General features: G+C 39.2%; 1 protein-coding gene and 1 pseudogene across 1 annotated transcript in view; both read left to right on the top strand.

Moving 5' to 3' along the window:
* Window positions 1-16,014, top strand: part of LOC112047476 (low-density lipoprotein receptor-related protein 2) — a 199,695-nt gene that overhangs the window by 148,162 nt on the left and 35,519 nt on the right. The window contains exon 3 of the mRNA XM_052885787.1: window positions 10,988-11,107. Within this exon, the coding sequence (XP_052741747.1) occupies window positions 10,988-11,107 (120 nt within the window). The remainder of the gene's footprint in view (window positions 1-10,987; window positions 11,108-16,014) is intronic.
* LOC112047504 (small nucleolar RNA U3) lies at window positions 8,485-8,700 on the top strand (annotated as a pseudogene).

Below are 16,014 nucleotides of genomic sequence, written 5' to 3' on the forward strand. Positions count from 1 at the left end.
TATCAAGTCTTCGCCAGATACTTCTTCTACTACGCTTCATAGCAACTCTTCGTTAAAGACCTTATAAGTTGAAGTGTTTTGTCGAGTCACAGTCGATAGTTACCTTAAGATGACAAAGGTGTGGCTATTGGATAGAAGCAGTCGTGACTTTGCGAAAGTTCATCATGATTATATAATAATTTATTTATTATGTGTTTACTAAAAATACACAGCGTCGCTTTGAAGATGGTTCTGTGAGGTGTGTACCAAACCTTATATTGGTATGTGTACTCACCCTAATTTTCCTGCTAAATTGGTATCTTACTTATCTGTCACCTGCGAGGGCGTTTATTGCATCTGTGGGCAAGCCCTTCCTAATGTCATAGCGTTTTGTGATTTCCTGCGATAACCGCCGTAAATATTTTCATCTGATGAAAAGTATTGCTTTATGTGTTTATTGAAGTTTTTTCCGGCCTATTATTATTGTTAATAGAGAAAATGAGCCGTGAAAGTGATGAACACTTACAGAGTGATGTTGAAATGAGTAAAAATGCCCATTCTCGCGGAGAGAAGAGAGTTGCGTCATCTTCAACTACTGAAGCAGTAGCGATAGCGACTCTGTTTTGGATGCGGAAAGTACAAGTTTACATCCATCTAACACGAGGGCAAGATAGGATAAGAGTGACTCACAGAGGCGTTTTTACCAATGACGCAGGGGGTGTGTGACAGCCAGGCGAAGAATTTGGGGAGCCCCAGCCGTTTATACTTATTAACATTTTTGTACGTATTCCATTTTGACCGCGCGCTTTTTAAAGGGCGCTAGGTAATGCTTGCACCCAGGCAATACATATGTTAGAAACGCCTCTGGTTACTCGGATCCTCATGAATTTTTGATAACTAGGTAAGTCAGTTATCAAATTATATACAGGGATTTACCCCGTCCATGCGGGCCCAGGCCTCAGTTGGGCTCTGGAGCCCTGGCAGATGGGGGGCTGTGACACCATCACACTCGTCCTCTGAGTTATCAATAAATCCCAGTGGTTGAACTGGAGTGATAATATTACAACTACTCTGAACCCAGCGAATGGTAGGTGGAATAACCCATGGAATTTTGCAACAGAACAATTTGCAACTGATCAGGGAGAATTTACAGGAAATTATTTATTAGGTCAATAATTCCTCAGAACAATTGAGATAACAACAGGTAATTTATATACAGTGATCAGTAAGTAATATCAGGGCCTTGGCCTTACAACCAGGTAACAGTAAAACTTTTACTAATAATGTGAAGAAGGAAGTAAAAAAAAAAAAAAAAAATAGAGCATCGGGGACTCACATATCTTACATGAAACACATTTTATTTATCCACACAAATGACCAGATCAGACACCAAGTTGTCTGTCAAAGATGTTTTTTATTCCCAAGAGAAACGGCAGCCACTGCCCAGTTTATTGACCGCAGGGGACTGAATGATTGTGTAAAACCAAAAAGAATTCAGCTAATTTTCTTATGCCTCAGTACTAGAATTTCTACAGGCTCATTGATACTACCTCAGGGTAATGTACCCGGGTGAATTACAACATGTCAGCCCTGCTCTTTGGTCTAACATCAACCTCTTGGAATTCCGCAACTTTCCGCAACGGAACGGCTTTTCCTTGGAGTCCGCAACGTTGTTTCGTCGTGACGAAATCCTTCGTTCAAGCGGAATTCGGCAGCTTTAACGAATTGGATTGCGGAAATCCTTTGTTCGAAAGGAATTTGTGTTCTAGCCCACCTAGACAATTTTCTTTTAGTCCACCAGGACAGGCCAAAGTTGATTCTTCAGATGGCTGAAGTTGCATAGCTTTTAGAATCTCTGGGATGGCAAAAAATTATCCAAAAGCATTGCTAAATCCAATACAGGAATTGAGTTTTAACGAATTGGATTGCGGAAATCCTTCGTTTGAGAGGAATTCGGGTTCTAGTCTACCTAGACGATTTTCTCTTAGTCCACCAGAACAGGCCAAAGTTAATTCTTCAGACTGCTGAAGTTGTGTAGCTTTTGGAATCTCTGGATACCTAAGAAATTATCCAAAAGCATTGCTAAATCCAATACAGGAACTGAGCTTTAACAAATGGGTTGCGGAAATCCTTTGTTCAAGAGAATTTTGTGTTCTAGTCTATCTAGACGATTTTCTCTAAGTCCACCAGGACATCAAAGATAATTCTTCAGACTGCTGAAGTTGTGTAGCTTTTGGAATCTCTGGATACCTAAGAAATTATCCAAAAGCATTGCTAAATTCAATACAGGAACTGAGCTTTAACAAATGGGTTGCGGAAATCCTTTGTTCAAGAGAATTTTGTGTTCTAGTCTATCTAGACGATTTTCTCTAAGTCCACCAGGACATCAAAGATAATTCTTCAGACTGCTGAAGATGTGAAGTTTTTGGAATTTTTGGGATTGCTAAGAAATTATCCAAAAACATTGCTAAATCCAATACAGGAATGGAGCTTTAACAAATTGGATTGCGGAAATCCGTTGTATAAGAGGAATTTGTGTTCTAATCTACCTAGACGATTTTCTCTTAGTCCACCAGGACAGGTCAAAATTAATTGTTCAAACTGCAGAAGTTATGAAGTCTTTGTAATCTCTATAACTTGGTATTACTTGGAACACCAAGATAAACCAAACATCATTGTCACTAGAGAAGACAGAAAGAATACAGGTAGCACTGAGAAAGATACTGTATCAGGACTGTTGTACATTGGAACAAATGAAAAAGCTGCTGGGATTTTCGCAGATTGTGTAGTTCCACAGGGTCGCTTGTCTACATCAACACCCTCACATTCATTGCCTGACAACCGACGAAGCAGATGGCAGTCAGGGAGCACAGTTAAAAGAGAGTTACATGTCGAGAACCTGGACCAAAGAACATGTAAGATGTCATCGAACAAGAAGGAACTGGTCTCAGGCATCAATACAGAATCAATCTCACATATTGTAAGATGCCCACACTCTAGTTCAGTCCGACAACCTGACTCTTGTCTCCAATACAAACACAGGGAGGGACTCAGTCACTGAGTCTCTTCAATTTGTTAATGCATGTTGTTGAGGCTGACAGAAACAAGGAACATATTCCTATCAGCCCATTCTCTCCATATTCATCTCTCGGGGAGATACTACTGCACAGCCGATCGCCTATCAAGGGGACGAAGGCTATCAGAGTTGCATTTGTTACACAAAGCAACAAGCCAATTATATTATCATTGGGGAAGACTTGACGTCGACTTATTTGCATCCACAGAGACAGCTGAGGTCAAAAGATATGTCTCATTGAACTGTAAAGATCACTCAGCAATGTTCTCAGATGCCTTCAATGGAGTTGGCATCCAGGATGGATATTCCCTTCACTGAACCTTAGGCCATATGTATTGGCACACCTAAGCAAGGCAGGTCACTATATTATTGTAACACCTCTGTGATTGGTTGGCATATCTGAAATCAAGAGCCTTGGATCCGTCAGCGACAATACAGATCCTGTCAGAATGCTTGATCGACATAGCAACAGGCCAAGTCACCAGCACAAGTAGACCAACTGATCCTGCCATCTTGGAGGTAGGGGGAACAGATCTGTGCACAGACAGCAAGAGAAAGGCAATTACTAAAGACTAGTTGGAGATGATCAACACAATACAGACATTATACAACACTAAACAGTAAAGGGACAGTTTGAATGATGTGATAACAGTTGTCTACCGCAATTCAAGGACCTAACTAGGTTTATTGCCTGTATTTATAATTAAATTGCTTGGTTGTATTTATAATTAAATTTATCTTAAAGCACCATTTTAATTCATAAATTTGCTATAGGGACATTCTATTAAATTAAGATACTCAAAGATGAGGAAGAAAAATCGATTTAAGCAATGGCTACACGTCATTCACTTAAACCATAACCAGTTATACCATGTAGAGAACATTCTCTCTATGATGTATCTTGTCGAACTGCAGCCATTTTTATCTTTGCTTCTAGAAGAAGGGTTCATGATATGACAGTATTAAGAAATTCAGACTTGTAATATAGGTGTGTAAGATGAGAGAAGGATTTTAACCAAGGTTTGGATCAAGATCAGATTTATCAAACCAGAGACAGCCAGGATGGTGATTGTTAAAGCATCCACATCCCCAGATTTCCCAGAAGATGGGTAAAGATCTAATAGTCCTAATTGAAAGCAGGTGATGCCAAGAACAAGAATTAAACCACTTGATTATTACAATAAATGGGGAACTACGATCAGCGTCTCAGACAGTAATTGGGGGATGATTAAAATCTGGCATGACAGCATCTCCAGGGTCTTTTAGATCTGCAGTGATGTCAAGTTAGGTAGAGAATCATCCAATAGATAATATATTAGCCAGAGGAAGCTGGAAGAGTGTGTATACTTTTAAAAAGTTTTTATGGTAAAGATATACAAAGAAAGATGAAGTATCTTAATTACTCTTTAATAGGCTCAAGCCAGAATATTATGATTTTTAGTGTATTGTGTTTTTGCTATTATGTGTTGACTGTTATGTTAATGGTTAATTTGCTTATTTTGTTATGAGTAGATTACTTTTATTCAGTAGATAAAATACAATTGCTTCTATAATATAGTCTAAATACCAATAATTTAGACTTTATGGAGAATTAAAATATATATAAATATATATAATTATGTTTCACATAGCGTTTTGTGTTTGTCACCAGCAGAAAACAAACAAGTCTTCAAAGCGACGCTGTGTATTTTTAGTAAACACATAATATAATATTTTGAATTACAACAAAATTGTTATTATGTGTTGAAAGAAAAATACACAGCGTCGCAGGAATTTCTTCCTGGTGAAGACTCTATGACATTAGGAAGGGCTTGCCCACAGATGCAATAAACGCCCTCGCAGGTGACAGATAAGTAAGATACCAATTTAGCAGGAAAATTAGGGTGAGTACACATACCAATATAAGGTTTGGTACACACCTCACAGAACCATCTTCAAAGCGACGCTGTGTATTTTTCTTTCAACACATAATAACAATTTTGTTGTAATTCAAAATATTATATTTTGCTATGATCTGCGAAAAGTCGACGAACCCATGTGCAATAAAAAGTTGCAATTGCACGTTGTAGAGTCATCATCTCCAGAGGATGCTCCGGTTCCGGGGTGAAACGTACGTAGAGAGTATTTCGTCGGACCTGGGTGACGTTGTCGCGTGGGTTTGTCGGCTTTTCGCGAATAATAGCAAAATAAATAAATTATTATATATTAAATGTGGCTGTCACAGATTATCGCTCTATGAATGAGGTAACCGCAGCTGAAAGCCCAAAAAATGTTATCTTAACTATGTTAAAGATATTATGAATTCACATATTGTATCCAAGGCTTATCTTTTCTGATACAGAAAGCTAAACTACAAAGTAAGCACTTTACTCTATAAGAAAATCTATTACAAATTAAATAGCCATTTAATTTCCTTTAAGGAAAGGATAATAAAATGTTTAAGAAATAGCTTTTGCTCCACATTACCCGCGTTTCCCCCTTCGGCCATAAACAAAGGACAATAAAGACTAAAATTGAATGGCAACGGTGGAATTAAACGCGAGGGGGATGGCTCGCAAAGAAGTCAGCCTTGTTACGGGATAACGAGCTTTATGTTGTGGCCGTGGACGGTTTATACGCGGTTTATGATTTGTTTGGTGTACCGCGTTATTGTACATATTACAGTTTCCTTTGTAGTTCAGCAGACTATTGGACTTTAGAAGTGCAGCTAACAATATATGGTCTAATTGATAAAAGAACTACAAACAAGCTACGCTTAGAGTCATTCAGATAATGACTTTAGAATTAAACCAACCAACAATTTCGTTTTTCTTGTGGTTTACTTTACAGACATATTTTAGAGTGTTTTCCTCGTGTGAGTGAGCGTGAACTTCTTCAAGTTTATCTTGAATGTTGATAACGATTACTGTCACAAGTTATTGATGATAACCGTGACCGAAGACTTTACGTACCTACCCTTTGAGACATGCACATAACATACCAACTTACTTAACTTACCAACTTTCGGTGTGAATTTTTTGAAATAAACAATAACTTGTTTCCACTTCTCCCTTTCTGAACTGCCGAATTTCTTACCAGCTCTTTTTTTATTCTTTACAAGTTAGCCCTTGACTACAATCTCACCTGATGGTAAGTGATGATGCAATCTAAGAAGGAAGCGGGCTAACTTGTTAGGAGGAGGATGAAAATCCACACCCCTTTCGGTTTCTACACGACATGGTACCGGAACGCTAAATCGCTTGGCGGTACGTCTTTGTCGGTACGGTGGTAACTAGCCACGGCTGAAAGCTCCCACCAGTCAAACCTGGACCGTCTTGTAAATCCATCGCGCATACCATTGCGTCACGGAGGCCGCCAAAGTAGACTAGTCTCCTCAGTAGACTTAAATCACTACAAAAGTGATTGTACACAAAGCCGTTTGGAAATAAACTAATTCGATTTAATCAAACCGTACATCAACTACCTAATAAGCTATCTAGCTTATGTAGTCGTAGCCAACACCGCACGGCTCAGGGCAACTACAGCCATTAGGCGGTTAACAGCCGCAGCCTACAGCCATAACCCGCCAGTGAGCGTGTGGGCACTGGGTTGTAGCCGTAGTCGCGGCTGAACGGAAAACAATACGCCAATAAAATTTCACGACTGCCGTCATAAAGATGGGAGACTGCTTTATGGCCGTTTGCCCAAATTACGACTAATGACGGATTTCATTGGATTTTGGAAACTTTTTAAGTGATTACATACTTTTATGATCGCTCAGCTTCTGTCCTTGACTTTTTTATGTGCACACTCTTTTAAATATAAGTAACTACCGGACGCCCGTGACTTCGTCCGTCCTTAGACCTTTTTAATCCGGCCCTACCGCAAAATCCGTTCTTAGAATACCTACTAACTATAAATTACCTCCCTGCCAAATTTCATGTTTGTACGTCAAGCTGTTTTATAGCTCGCTCTAAACAGCTTGACGTTATTAGCTCTTCATTTACTTCACTTCTCCTAAATATACATTGCAATTTGGTAGCTTTGTCCTCAAGGCTAAAGGAACATAACATGCTTCATGTTAATAAACACTCCATTCTATTTCGCTGTCTTCGACACTCTTTCAAATTATTCAGCGGCACCTACCAATACATGGGTATTGGTAGGTGCCGCTGTCACGTGTAATACATGTGATTACCGGTTAGTTTCGGTAAAATCCTTTCAGTGTTCGTAGCTAACTGTAGGCGGCATCTCTCTTCAACTGTTGTTGTATAAAATTGCTTGTTCCACATTAACTACATCTGAGCCGTAAATGTTAGAACAAGACGGTTATACACTTGTACTCTGTAGCATATATTAAGTATTGAGTAAAATATTTATCATTTAATAATGACGCCAAATCACCGGCAAAAACAAGTATACCTTAAAATCAAAATTCAGATTTTCTGTTCGACATAGATATCAAAACCAATTTTTCTCGGAAGTGACAACGGTCGTGAATTTTTACATTCAAAGTGACCACAAACACCAGCACTATCATCGACTCGCCTCGTTAGCCTCACCTACAGACTTGCGCATCTTTTATTCATTGTCGACCACTGATATGCAAGCAGCAAAGATATACAGTTCATTTTAATGAAAATTTCGTTAATGCTTGCATGTCGTCACATGAAGAATATTTTTGTATAGTAATAGTTGATGGAATAAGTAGATGGTTCACTTAATTAAGTGGGAAACAAAACAGCAATTTGCAGGGCAAGAGGAACTCGTCCAACAATGCGCTGCCCTGTATCCGACAACTTTAACTTCGTTATAAATCAATTTAAACAAAAAGACGTATAGAACACGATCGGTGCACGAGCTCGCACGTGAGGCGTGCGGCCACAAATCTGCGTTAAAGTGAATTCGCCGGATGTTCAAACGACCTCATTTGCATCTCCACTCACCTACCTCTTAAATATGCTTCAAAATCATATTCAGGATCGAGCCATCTCATCCCCGCTAGCCGGCTGTTCACATCGAGAAATATGGAATTTGTTTGTACCGGTGGACTTTAGAATCTAAATCACTGGCTTTAAAGTACTTGTTAGTGAAGATTAACATGATTCGTGGGTATTGCTTTTTATTAGTTTCGACTATGACTATGACTCTATGATCAATGTATATGGCACTGACAGTTTTCATCTCATTCGCTGATAAAACATTTGCGTTGACCGCATCGATCTCCTATTACAAAGTGGGTGCACAATCAGCGACCAAAAAAACATCCCCACTCAATGAGTGCCAAACACAACTTCTTGGCACTCAATTCAAGTAAGGTAACTCTGGTTTCCGAAGTAATTCGCCGAATCGACGTCAGATGGCGCTACATCTTTAACACGTAAAATAACATCGCGCTTCGAAGATTCCTGCTCGCATAATGACGTCGGTCCATACTACGGCAAAATGGTAAGACCTTACTTCATAGGATCATTTCTATAGTAAGCTCTTCACGAGACTCCCACAACATGTGAGACCTTATCAGCCATGTTAATGAGATGTGGCGCGGTGTCCTGAGCGTGAGACAGACGATGATCGGTGGAGGGTCATCACTCATCAGTCTTCGATGATCGTTCACTCGACCCCCTCGGGGGTTGGGCGTGGGATGCTGTCGTTATCTGAGTGGCTTTTTGAACCTCTTTTAATTAACAAAGTTGTACATTGTACTTACTACCTGCCAATCCAATAACTGTTAATATTGTTATTATTACCAACCCACTGGCCTATTTCCTATTTTTAACCGACTTCCAAGAAGCAGGAGGTTCTACGTTCGGCTGTATGCATGTTGTTTTTTTTTGATATTAACAACCATTAAAATTGGCTTATCACCGCCTTCAAACGGATCAATACATCATTGAAATCGGGTATTTTTTTATTAAAAAAATCGGTTGTCTGTATAGTCGGTTTACTGACGATAGTTGAACGTGACAACGTCATAAAAAATACTGATGGAATGGTTGCATTTTTGTAAAGAAAATGTTAGTTTTTCTTAAATACTATTAAATAATTTTCATAGACCAGAATATACTTTATTTCTTGTAAAAAAGGTTGGCAACCCTAGAGAGAGAGAACGACGCATGACGTCATCTTTTTTCGAGTATGCAGCCGGCTCCATCGAATATACTTTGTCACGTCAAAAGATTTTATATTTATTTTCTGACGATAGTTGTATGTGTATTTAATTATTATTTATCAGAGTTACCCTTAAGGTTGACTTTGCTCTAAATTTGGGATTTTATTGAATATTGGACTATATTTAAAGGCCTTTATGTATAATTTTCTTTACTAATAATTCTAAAAGTGTCAAACTGATTGTGCGTCCTTTTATTATAAGAGGTTAATGGTTGACCGTAATCTCTTGACCAATGAACAAGTTTGTCAATTGATTAATCAATGATTTTAGAATATATTCATGATGTTATGCACCTGAGGAAAAGCCCTCTAAACTTCAATCCCAATGATGTGAAAATAACATGCATAAAAGTTTCAAACCTAAGTCCTGTTCCTGGGGATTCACGCATTTTTAAGCATCACTGGTAAAGCAACCTTGGCTCAACTCGCTCGTGATTTAATGACTTCATAAATTCTCCCCAAAAATATTACATCCCCTAACATTAAGCGGGCTTTGACCAAAATATTCATCTTTCGAGGAGGCTCATTACGTCATAACTTCGTTTCCCTCTTACCCTCTTAGCGAAGGCTACGTCTTTAAATAATTAAGCTTATTCCTTCACTACGGAGCGAACAATGTCTCTCGAGTTAATGAATTTTAAATGTTGTCCTGCCTCTATGAAACTTTGTAGACGCTGTCTTTGTGTTTCACGTGTTACCTTAGTAATTCATAATAATTGTAATTAAATTGCTTTTAAGTCAAACGTAGTCGTAACTGGGTACATTAATTTGTCTTTCAATAAAGAAATAGCTGGGTTAAACTCGACATATTATGTTAAATCTCCCTGCTTCACTACTAACTTACTCTGATGACTGGTCAATAATATAAGTTATTGTAAAACAGGAAAATCATTGAACTGGAAAACACGTTTTGTTTGAAGTGCATGTGAAGTGGAAATATTTATGGTTTTCTTACTAATTGGTTATTAATGCTCTACCAATACGTGTACAATTTTAATATACATATTCGTAATATTTACTTCCTGTGATACAAAGTACCGTTACTGAAAGTTTTCAAGGAAATTGACGTGGCCCTACTAACACAATTCGGCGCACTGTACAAACGTTGGCAGATTAAACTAAAGGCTCTGTTTCGTTTACCGAACGGTTTCAAATTAACCAGGGACTCAGCTTTATTATTGCTATATCTATCTCACTATATCACCATTAACAACCCATTTTCGGCTCACTGTTGAGCATGAGTCTCCTCTCAGACTGGGAGGGGTTAGGCTAGCACACTGGCCCAATGCGGATTGGCAAACTTGAAAATACTCAGAAATATGCAGGTTTTCTCACGATGTTTTTCCTTCACCGTTCATTAGTTTATAAGTACTACTTCATCATCATCATCATCATCATATCAGCCGATGGACGTCCACTGCAGGACATAGGCCTTTTGTAGGGACTTCCAAACATCCTGATACTGAGCCACCTGCATCCAGCGAATCCCTGCGACTCGCTTGATGTCGTCAGTCCACCTGGTGGGGGGTCGGCCAACACTGCTTACTAGTGCGGGGTCGCCATTCCAGCACTTTGGGACCCCAACGTCCATCGGCTCTTCGAACTATGTGCCTCGCCTGTGTGCCAGAAATGAGGAGATCCGCAGAAGAACCAAAGTCACCGACATAGCTCAACGAGTTGCGAAGCTGAAGTGGCAATGGGCGGGGCACATAGTTCGAAGTACTACTTATGTCTATTGTATTTATTTAAGGTGTATAGTAAACGTTGTTCCATTGGTTGCAGGCGACACAATATGCCCGAGCGGCATGTTCCGCTGCCCCGAGGGCAAGTGCATCCCGGCGCTGTGGGTGTGCAACTACCAACGCGACTGCGAGAAAGGAGAGGACGAGTTTCAGTCGTGTCGTGAGTATAGGCCCTTATTGTATACACTAGCGGAACCTCGCGGTTTCACCCGCGTAGTTCACATTCCCGTGGAAATATGGATAAATATACCCTTATAACGTAGCTTACTATTGGTGAAAATATACAATAAAAACATATATCTTTCCTTATAATATTAATATTTAGTGTAGATTTCTTTATATTTCGAGTATATTATTACCAAAAGGGTGGAACTTCCAAAGCAAACTCTCTTTTAAAACAGGGAAGACTGAGCTGTCAACTGACTGACTGACTTAGCTCTGCTTATTATTTTTATATTTTAATTTCTCAACTTACTCGTATCGTGTGGTCTATAGACCAGTTGACTTGAGTTGAGTATAAACGTCTCATATAAAGCAACTCCCCCGCTAACTGCATTCCGTGGCAATTTTAATCTAAAGGTGTAATAGCTGCAACATTCTGTGAAATAGCACTCAGACAAGTCTTTCTATAGACCAGAATACCAGACGCATAATCAAAGCTTTTAACTACCAAGTGCCACTTCTATATCTGTTCTAAGGACGCTATAAAAGACGCTAACATAAAGGGTGCATTAATAAATCTGATAGCTTTTACCCTCGACTCCGTTTGCTGTAAAGTGTCTGGAATTTACTCAAAGGAGTACCCCTCAGCCACAGTAGTGTAAGATGGAGACAGAGCTTTGGTTTGTAAGTAACAGCTCCTGCTCGGGTTGGTTGGGTTCGGTTGTTTGTTGTCGATTGTAAAACAAAAACTGGTTCAGTCGCAATGTTTCTTAGAAAGCAAGGGATAGGGTTTAAAATATATCTGTGCTAAATTACTGATACGGCGACATCATTTAATCATCATGTGATGAAAAATTCGAAGTGTACGTGGAATCATGGGTTCCTCTGGGAACCTTCCTTCTTTCGATCCTCAGGGTTTTCCTGAACAGGAGAAAATAAAAAAAAATCGTTGAAGTCTAAAAGCCGATCCCCTTGCGCCACTCGAACTATACAAGAAGAAAAAATTGTCTCTATTAAATAATTTTCTTTTTCTACAGTTATGTGGAAGAAATTAAAAGGAAATTCTTATATTTTCTTGAAATTTTCAGCGATTTTCTAGATTACAAACAATTTTGATGAATAAGCAACAATAACTATTAATAGGCTTAATAACAATGGGAGCAAATTTAAAACCACAAACGGACACTTGGATCATATGTATTTGTATGGATACGGATAGATTAAAAGCAATGCAAATGGAAAGCAAACTGTTATGCAAATGAACGACGCGACGACGGGAGAAGGTTTATTTAAACTAAGTTTTATTGCATTTCACCCGCTCACCCGCTCACTCACGACGGATACTTGCAAGATTGTGAGGCGCCCAAGTGTTTCATCTAGTTAGTTCTTCATTCAGTTTCAACTCTTATTTTTTATCGGATTATCATAGCGTTTGTGATAGCTAGGTAATTTGTTATATTTTATAAATTTTATAACCCATGTTGCCTTTCTATCTTGGCTATCCCCCGAGCAAAGCGAGCAAACGACAGGGTTTTCAAGTTTTATATTTTAGTGGTATATATGAACAATTTCAACATTGACTATCAAAGTAGGATACATTTATCATCTAGTAGCAATATGTTATATTACAACTTTGTTTTTCACTTAACCTTAGGGTGTGCCCGCTTTGGGCTCTGTCTTTAAGCGTGCCCGAAGTGTTTCATCTTAGTTCTTCATTCAATTTCAGTTTTTATTTTTGTTTATCGAATTATCATGACGTTTCTGATAGATAACTTTTTGTTTTTTTATAACCGTATAAACCTTTATGATTCTGCTACGAATTACAGGAGTTGTAGTGTTAGGTTGTTTACCACTGACTTAGTAATAACAAACAAATGTTAGCAAACAATAATTATTAACAACGCTTGTAGTGCTTGTATTCTTTTAGAAACATCTGTCGAAACAGTTAAGGCTATACATATCAATTAATTTGATTTATATCGTTTTATCATACATATCCCTGTCGGCTTTTTTTTATTCTTTACAAATTAGCCCTTGACTGCAATCTCACCTGATGGTAAGGGATGATGCAATCTAAGATGAAAGCGGGATAACTTGTTAGGAGGAGGATGAAAATCTACACCGCTTTCGGTTTCTACACGATATTGTACCGGAACGCTAAATCACTTAGCGTGTGGCAACTAGCTACGGCCGAAGCCACTCCCACCAGCCAGACCTGGATCAATTAAGAAAACCTCTTCTTGTAAATCCACCGCGCTTACCACAGCGCCACAGAGGCCGTCAAATGCGGCTGTTGGGGAAAACATGCCTAAATACGCTGTTACAGTGAAAAAAGCTCTAGAATAGTCATAAAGCACGCTACACGCAGAGAATGGCACCCAGCGCTCGTCAATGACCGCATCTCCGTCCTCCGTCCTCCGTCTGCCATTGTACCGTCAGGGACGGATGCAATTTTTCGCGCGCATTCTCCCGCCCGCGCCAAAAGCCAAAATGGCCGAAAGCCGGAGCCGGAATAGGCTTAGCTCGTGTCACGTGTCAAACGGGAGATGTAATAGCGCTCCGTGCTTTGTGGACGCCGGGGTATTAGCGTTATATGTTACGTAATATTACGGCACTAACTTTGTGTTACATATCTCGCAATATTAAAAGAAGAAAACAAATGAAATTACAGTGGGTAATTTACCCTAAAACGAAAGCTCGGGATATAATATAGTTTACTCCGTTAAAGGGTTATTTTCTATCTGACAAAGTTATCCAATAAGCATTAAGTAGGTAATAAAATTAAAGTACCCACATATTATATACAGTCGACGCCTGCTAAGTACTAAACCTTTGAGGCTATAACATTATACTAATGGATTAGTCATTATCTCTTCTTTTTTATGACGATTTCGTAGCATTAATTTGAAAAACGACTGTCTGTGACCATTTCTACATGTTTGAAAATAATTATTAACGAGGAATCTAAATGATAACAATACTTCAATGCTTTAAACGCAGGTCATCTGATACCGCTGCTCATGCTCTGCTCAAAAGCGTTGTCGGCCTTTGCAGTATTTGCTTATACCTTAAATAACTCCATTATATTTATGTAGATACACCGCAGCTGAAAGATGGTTTCTTGTGTGTAGATGAAACGACCTGGAAAATGGGAACGTTTTTAATTCCAGTCACCTAGGTGAATTTTCCTCGACGTCGCATAAGGACTGATGTTGGGATTGTTCCACAGATTCTCCTTCGTCTGACTTCGTATATAGGGTCAGTTTGTACAGAGACCAACTCTATGGCATCATATCTTGGTCTCTTTTGATAATTGCGACAGTCTCTTACACTACGAGCTATATATGCTATAGACGCAATGATTACGCTCGGAAGCGGTGAGCGTTTGACCGTTTCATTGAATCATAGAAGCAGTCGCGTGTGAATGCAATACTGAATGGATTGCTGTTCGGAATGCGAGGTGTAATGTTGATCGGTGGGTGTTGGTTTGTACACGGGGATTGCGCGTCGGACTTTCGTTAGATAGAAGTCTTAATGAGTGATAAACATTAAGACTTCACGGGGTTAAGACGTCGACGGACGGCGATGGGACAAGGCTTACACCACATCGTCCATTTCGCGCCCTTATAACAATCGTAATCGCCCGTAAATACACTTACGTAATAAATATCTTGTCATCTCATCCCGTCCTACACACAGGCCTTTATTGAAGCAGTTGCAAAAATTAGTTTATCGGAAATCTTGTTTGCATTGTCTGTACTAGTGTAACATTCATTTCATCTAAAGTCATGCAGTCGAATCGAATCTAATAAGAATTAAACTTCTTCTGGCCTTTCCCAAAAAATAGAATGTAAGAAATTCAGTATTAGGTTTCACCATCTCAACTTCCATGCGTTGAACTATTAATCCTGGTCAAAGTCAATTCCATAAAATACCATAATTGAATAATAAAAGTCAACAAAATCATATCATAATTGATTACCTAATCATACAAATCATACAGATGAATCATTACCCATATACGCAAACGTGTATCGAAGCAACATCAGAAAGGCTAGTATTTCTCCTATGTAAATGGAGATTTGTATTCAGAAGCAAGACAACAGAAGGCTAATGCATAAGTAGCAGGTAGTCAGAACTTTGATCTGCGTCACGAGTCCGCAAGGGTATCTTTGAACTGCCGTATTTGCGAGGGCTCGTAATTCAATTGAACACGGAAAGGGTCTCTGCGGAGGGCCCTCGATTGATGGAGTGCCGACACTGATTACAGGTCCGACCTCCGCTAATGACGGCGGAGGATTGATCCCTCGCGCGTGAGGCGAATGTTTGCACGCGGGGTCGTTTGGGCTACAATCGGCGGTGTAAATAACGCTCAACGGGTCTCTGTGTGCCACTTACTGTCTGCCCTTATTTATAGCCTAGCTTCGGGGTTGGAGGCATTTTTTAATCACTCCGTTCCATTCTGGTGGAAGGGAGAGAAGTGAAAAATATAAAGTTATGTAAATATTAAGCCGGTATGTGTTGAAACTTTTCTTCTTTCCTTATAAGATAAATGAAATATCTTGAAATAACTTTATTTAACTACTACGGCATACTCAAATACATAACAAATAATCACGTCAGTTTCCATCATTTATAATCCGTCGGATCGAAGCAGTATAGATTTGTAAAGGAAATCAATGAAAGATGTTCATGGCTTCGTGCAACTCGTGGCACTCTTTGAGCTGCAAATTGTCGGGTAATTTGACATCGGATCACAATATCTTTTGCTATAAAATGATAATTAAAATGTAATCTTCGTGAAGCGCTTCTCAGACTCAGTACGTGAGCTCGGCGCAGGGTTGCTGCTTCAACGAAATGCAATCGTCGGCGTCTACATCGGAAGACTTCTACTATCAATATCGC

Source organism: Bicyclus anynana, chromosome 15 (assembly GCF_947172395.1).
Source record: "Bicyclus anynana chromosome 15, ilBicAnyn1.1, whole genome shotgun sequence".
In the NCBI taxonomy this organism is placed as follows: Eukaryota; Metazoa; Arthropoda; class Insecta; order Lepidoptera; family Nymphalidae; genus Bicyclus; species Bicyclus anynana.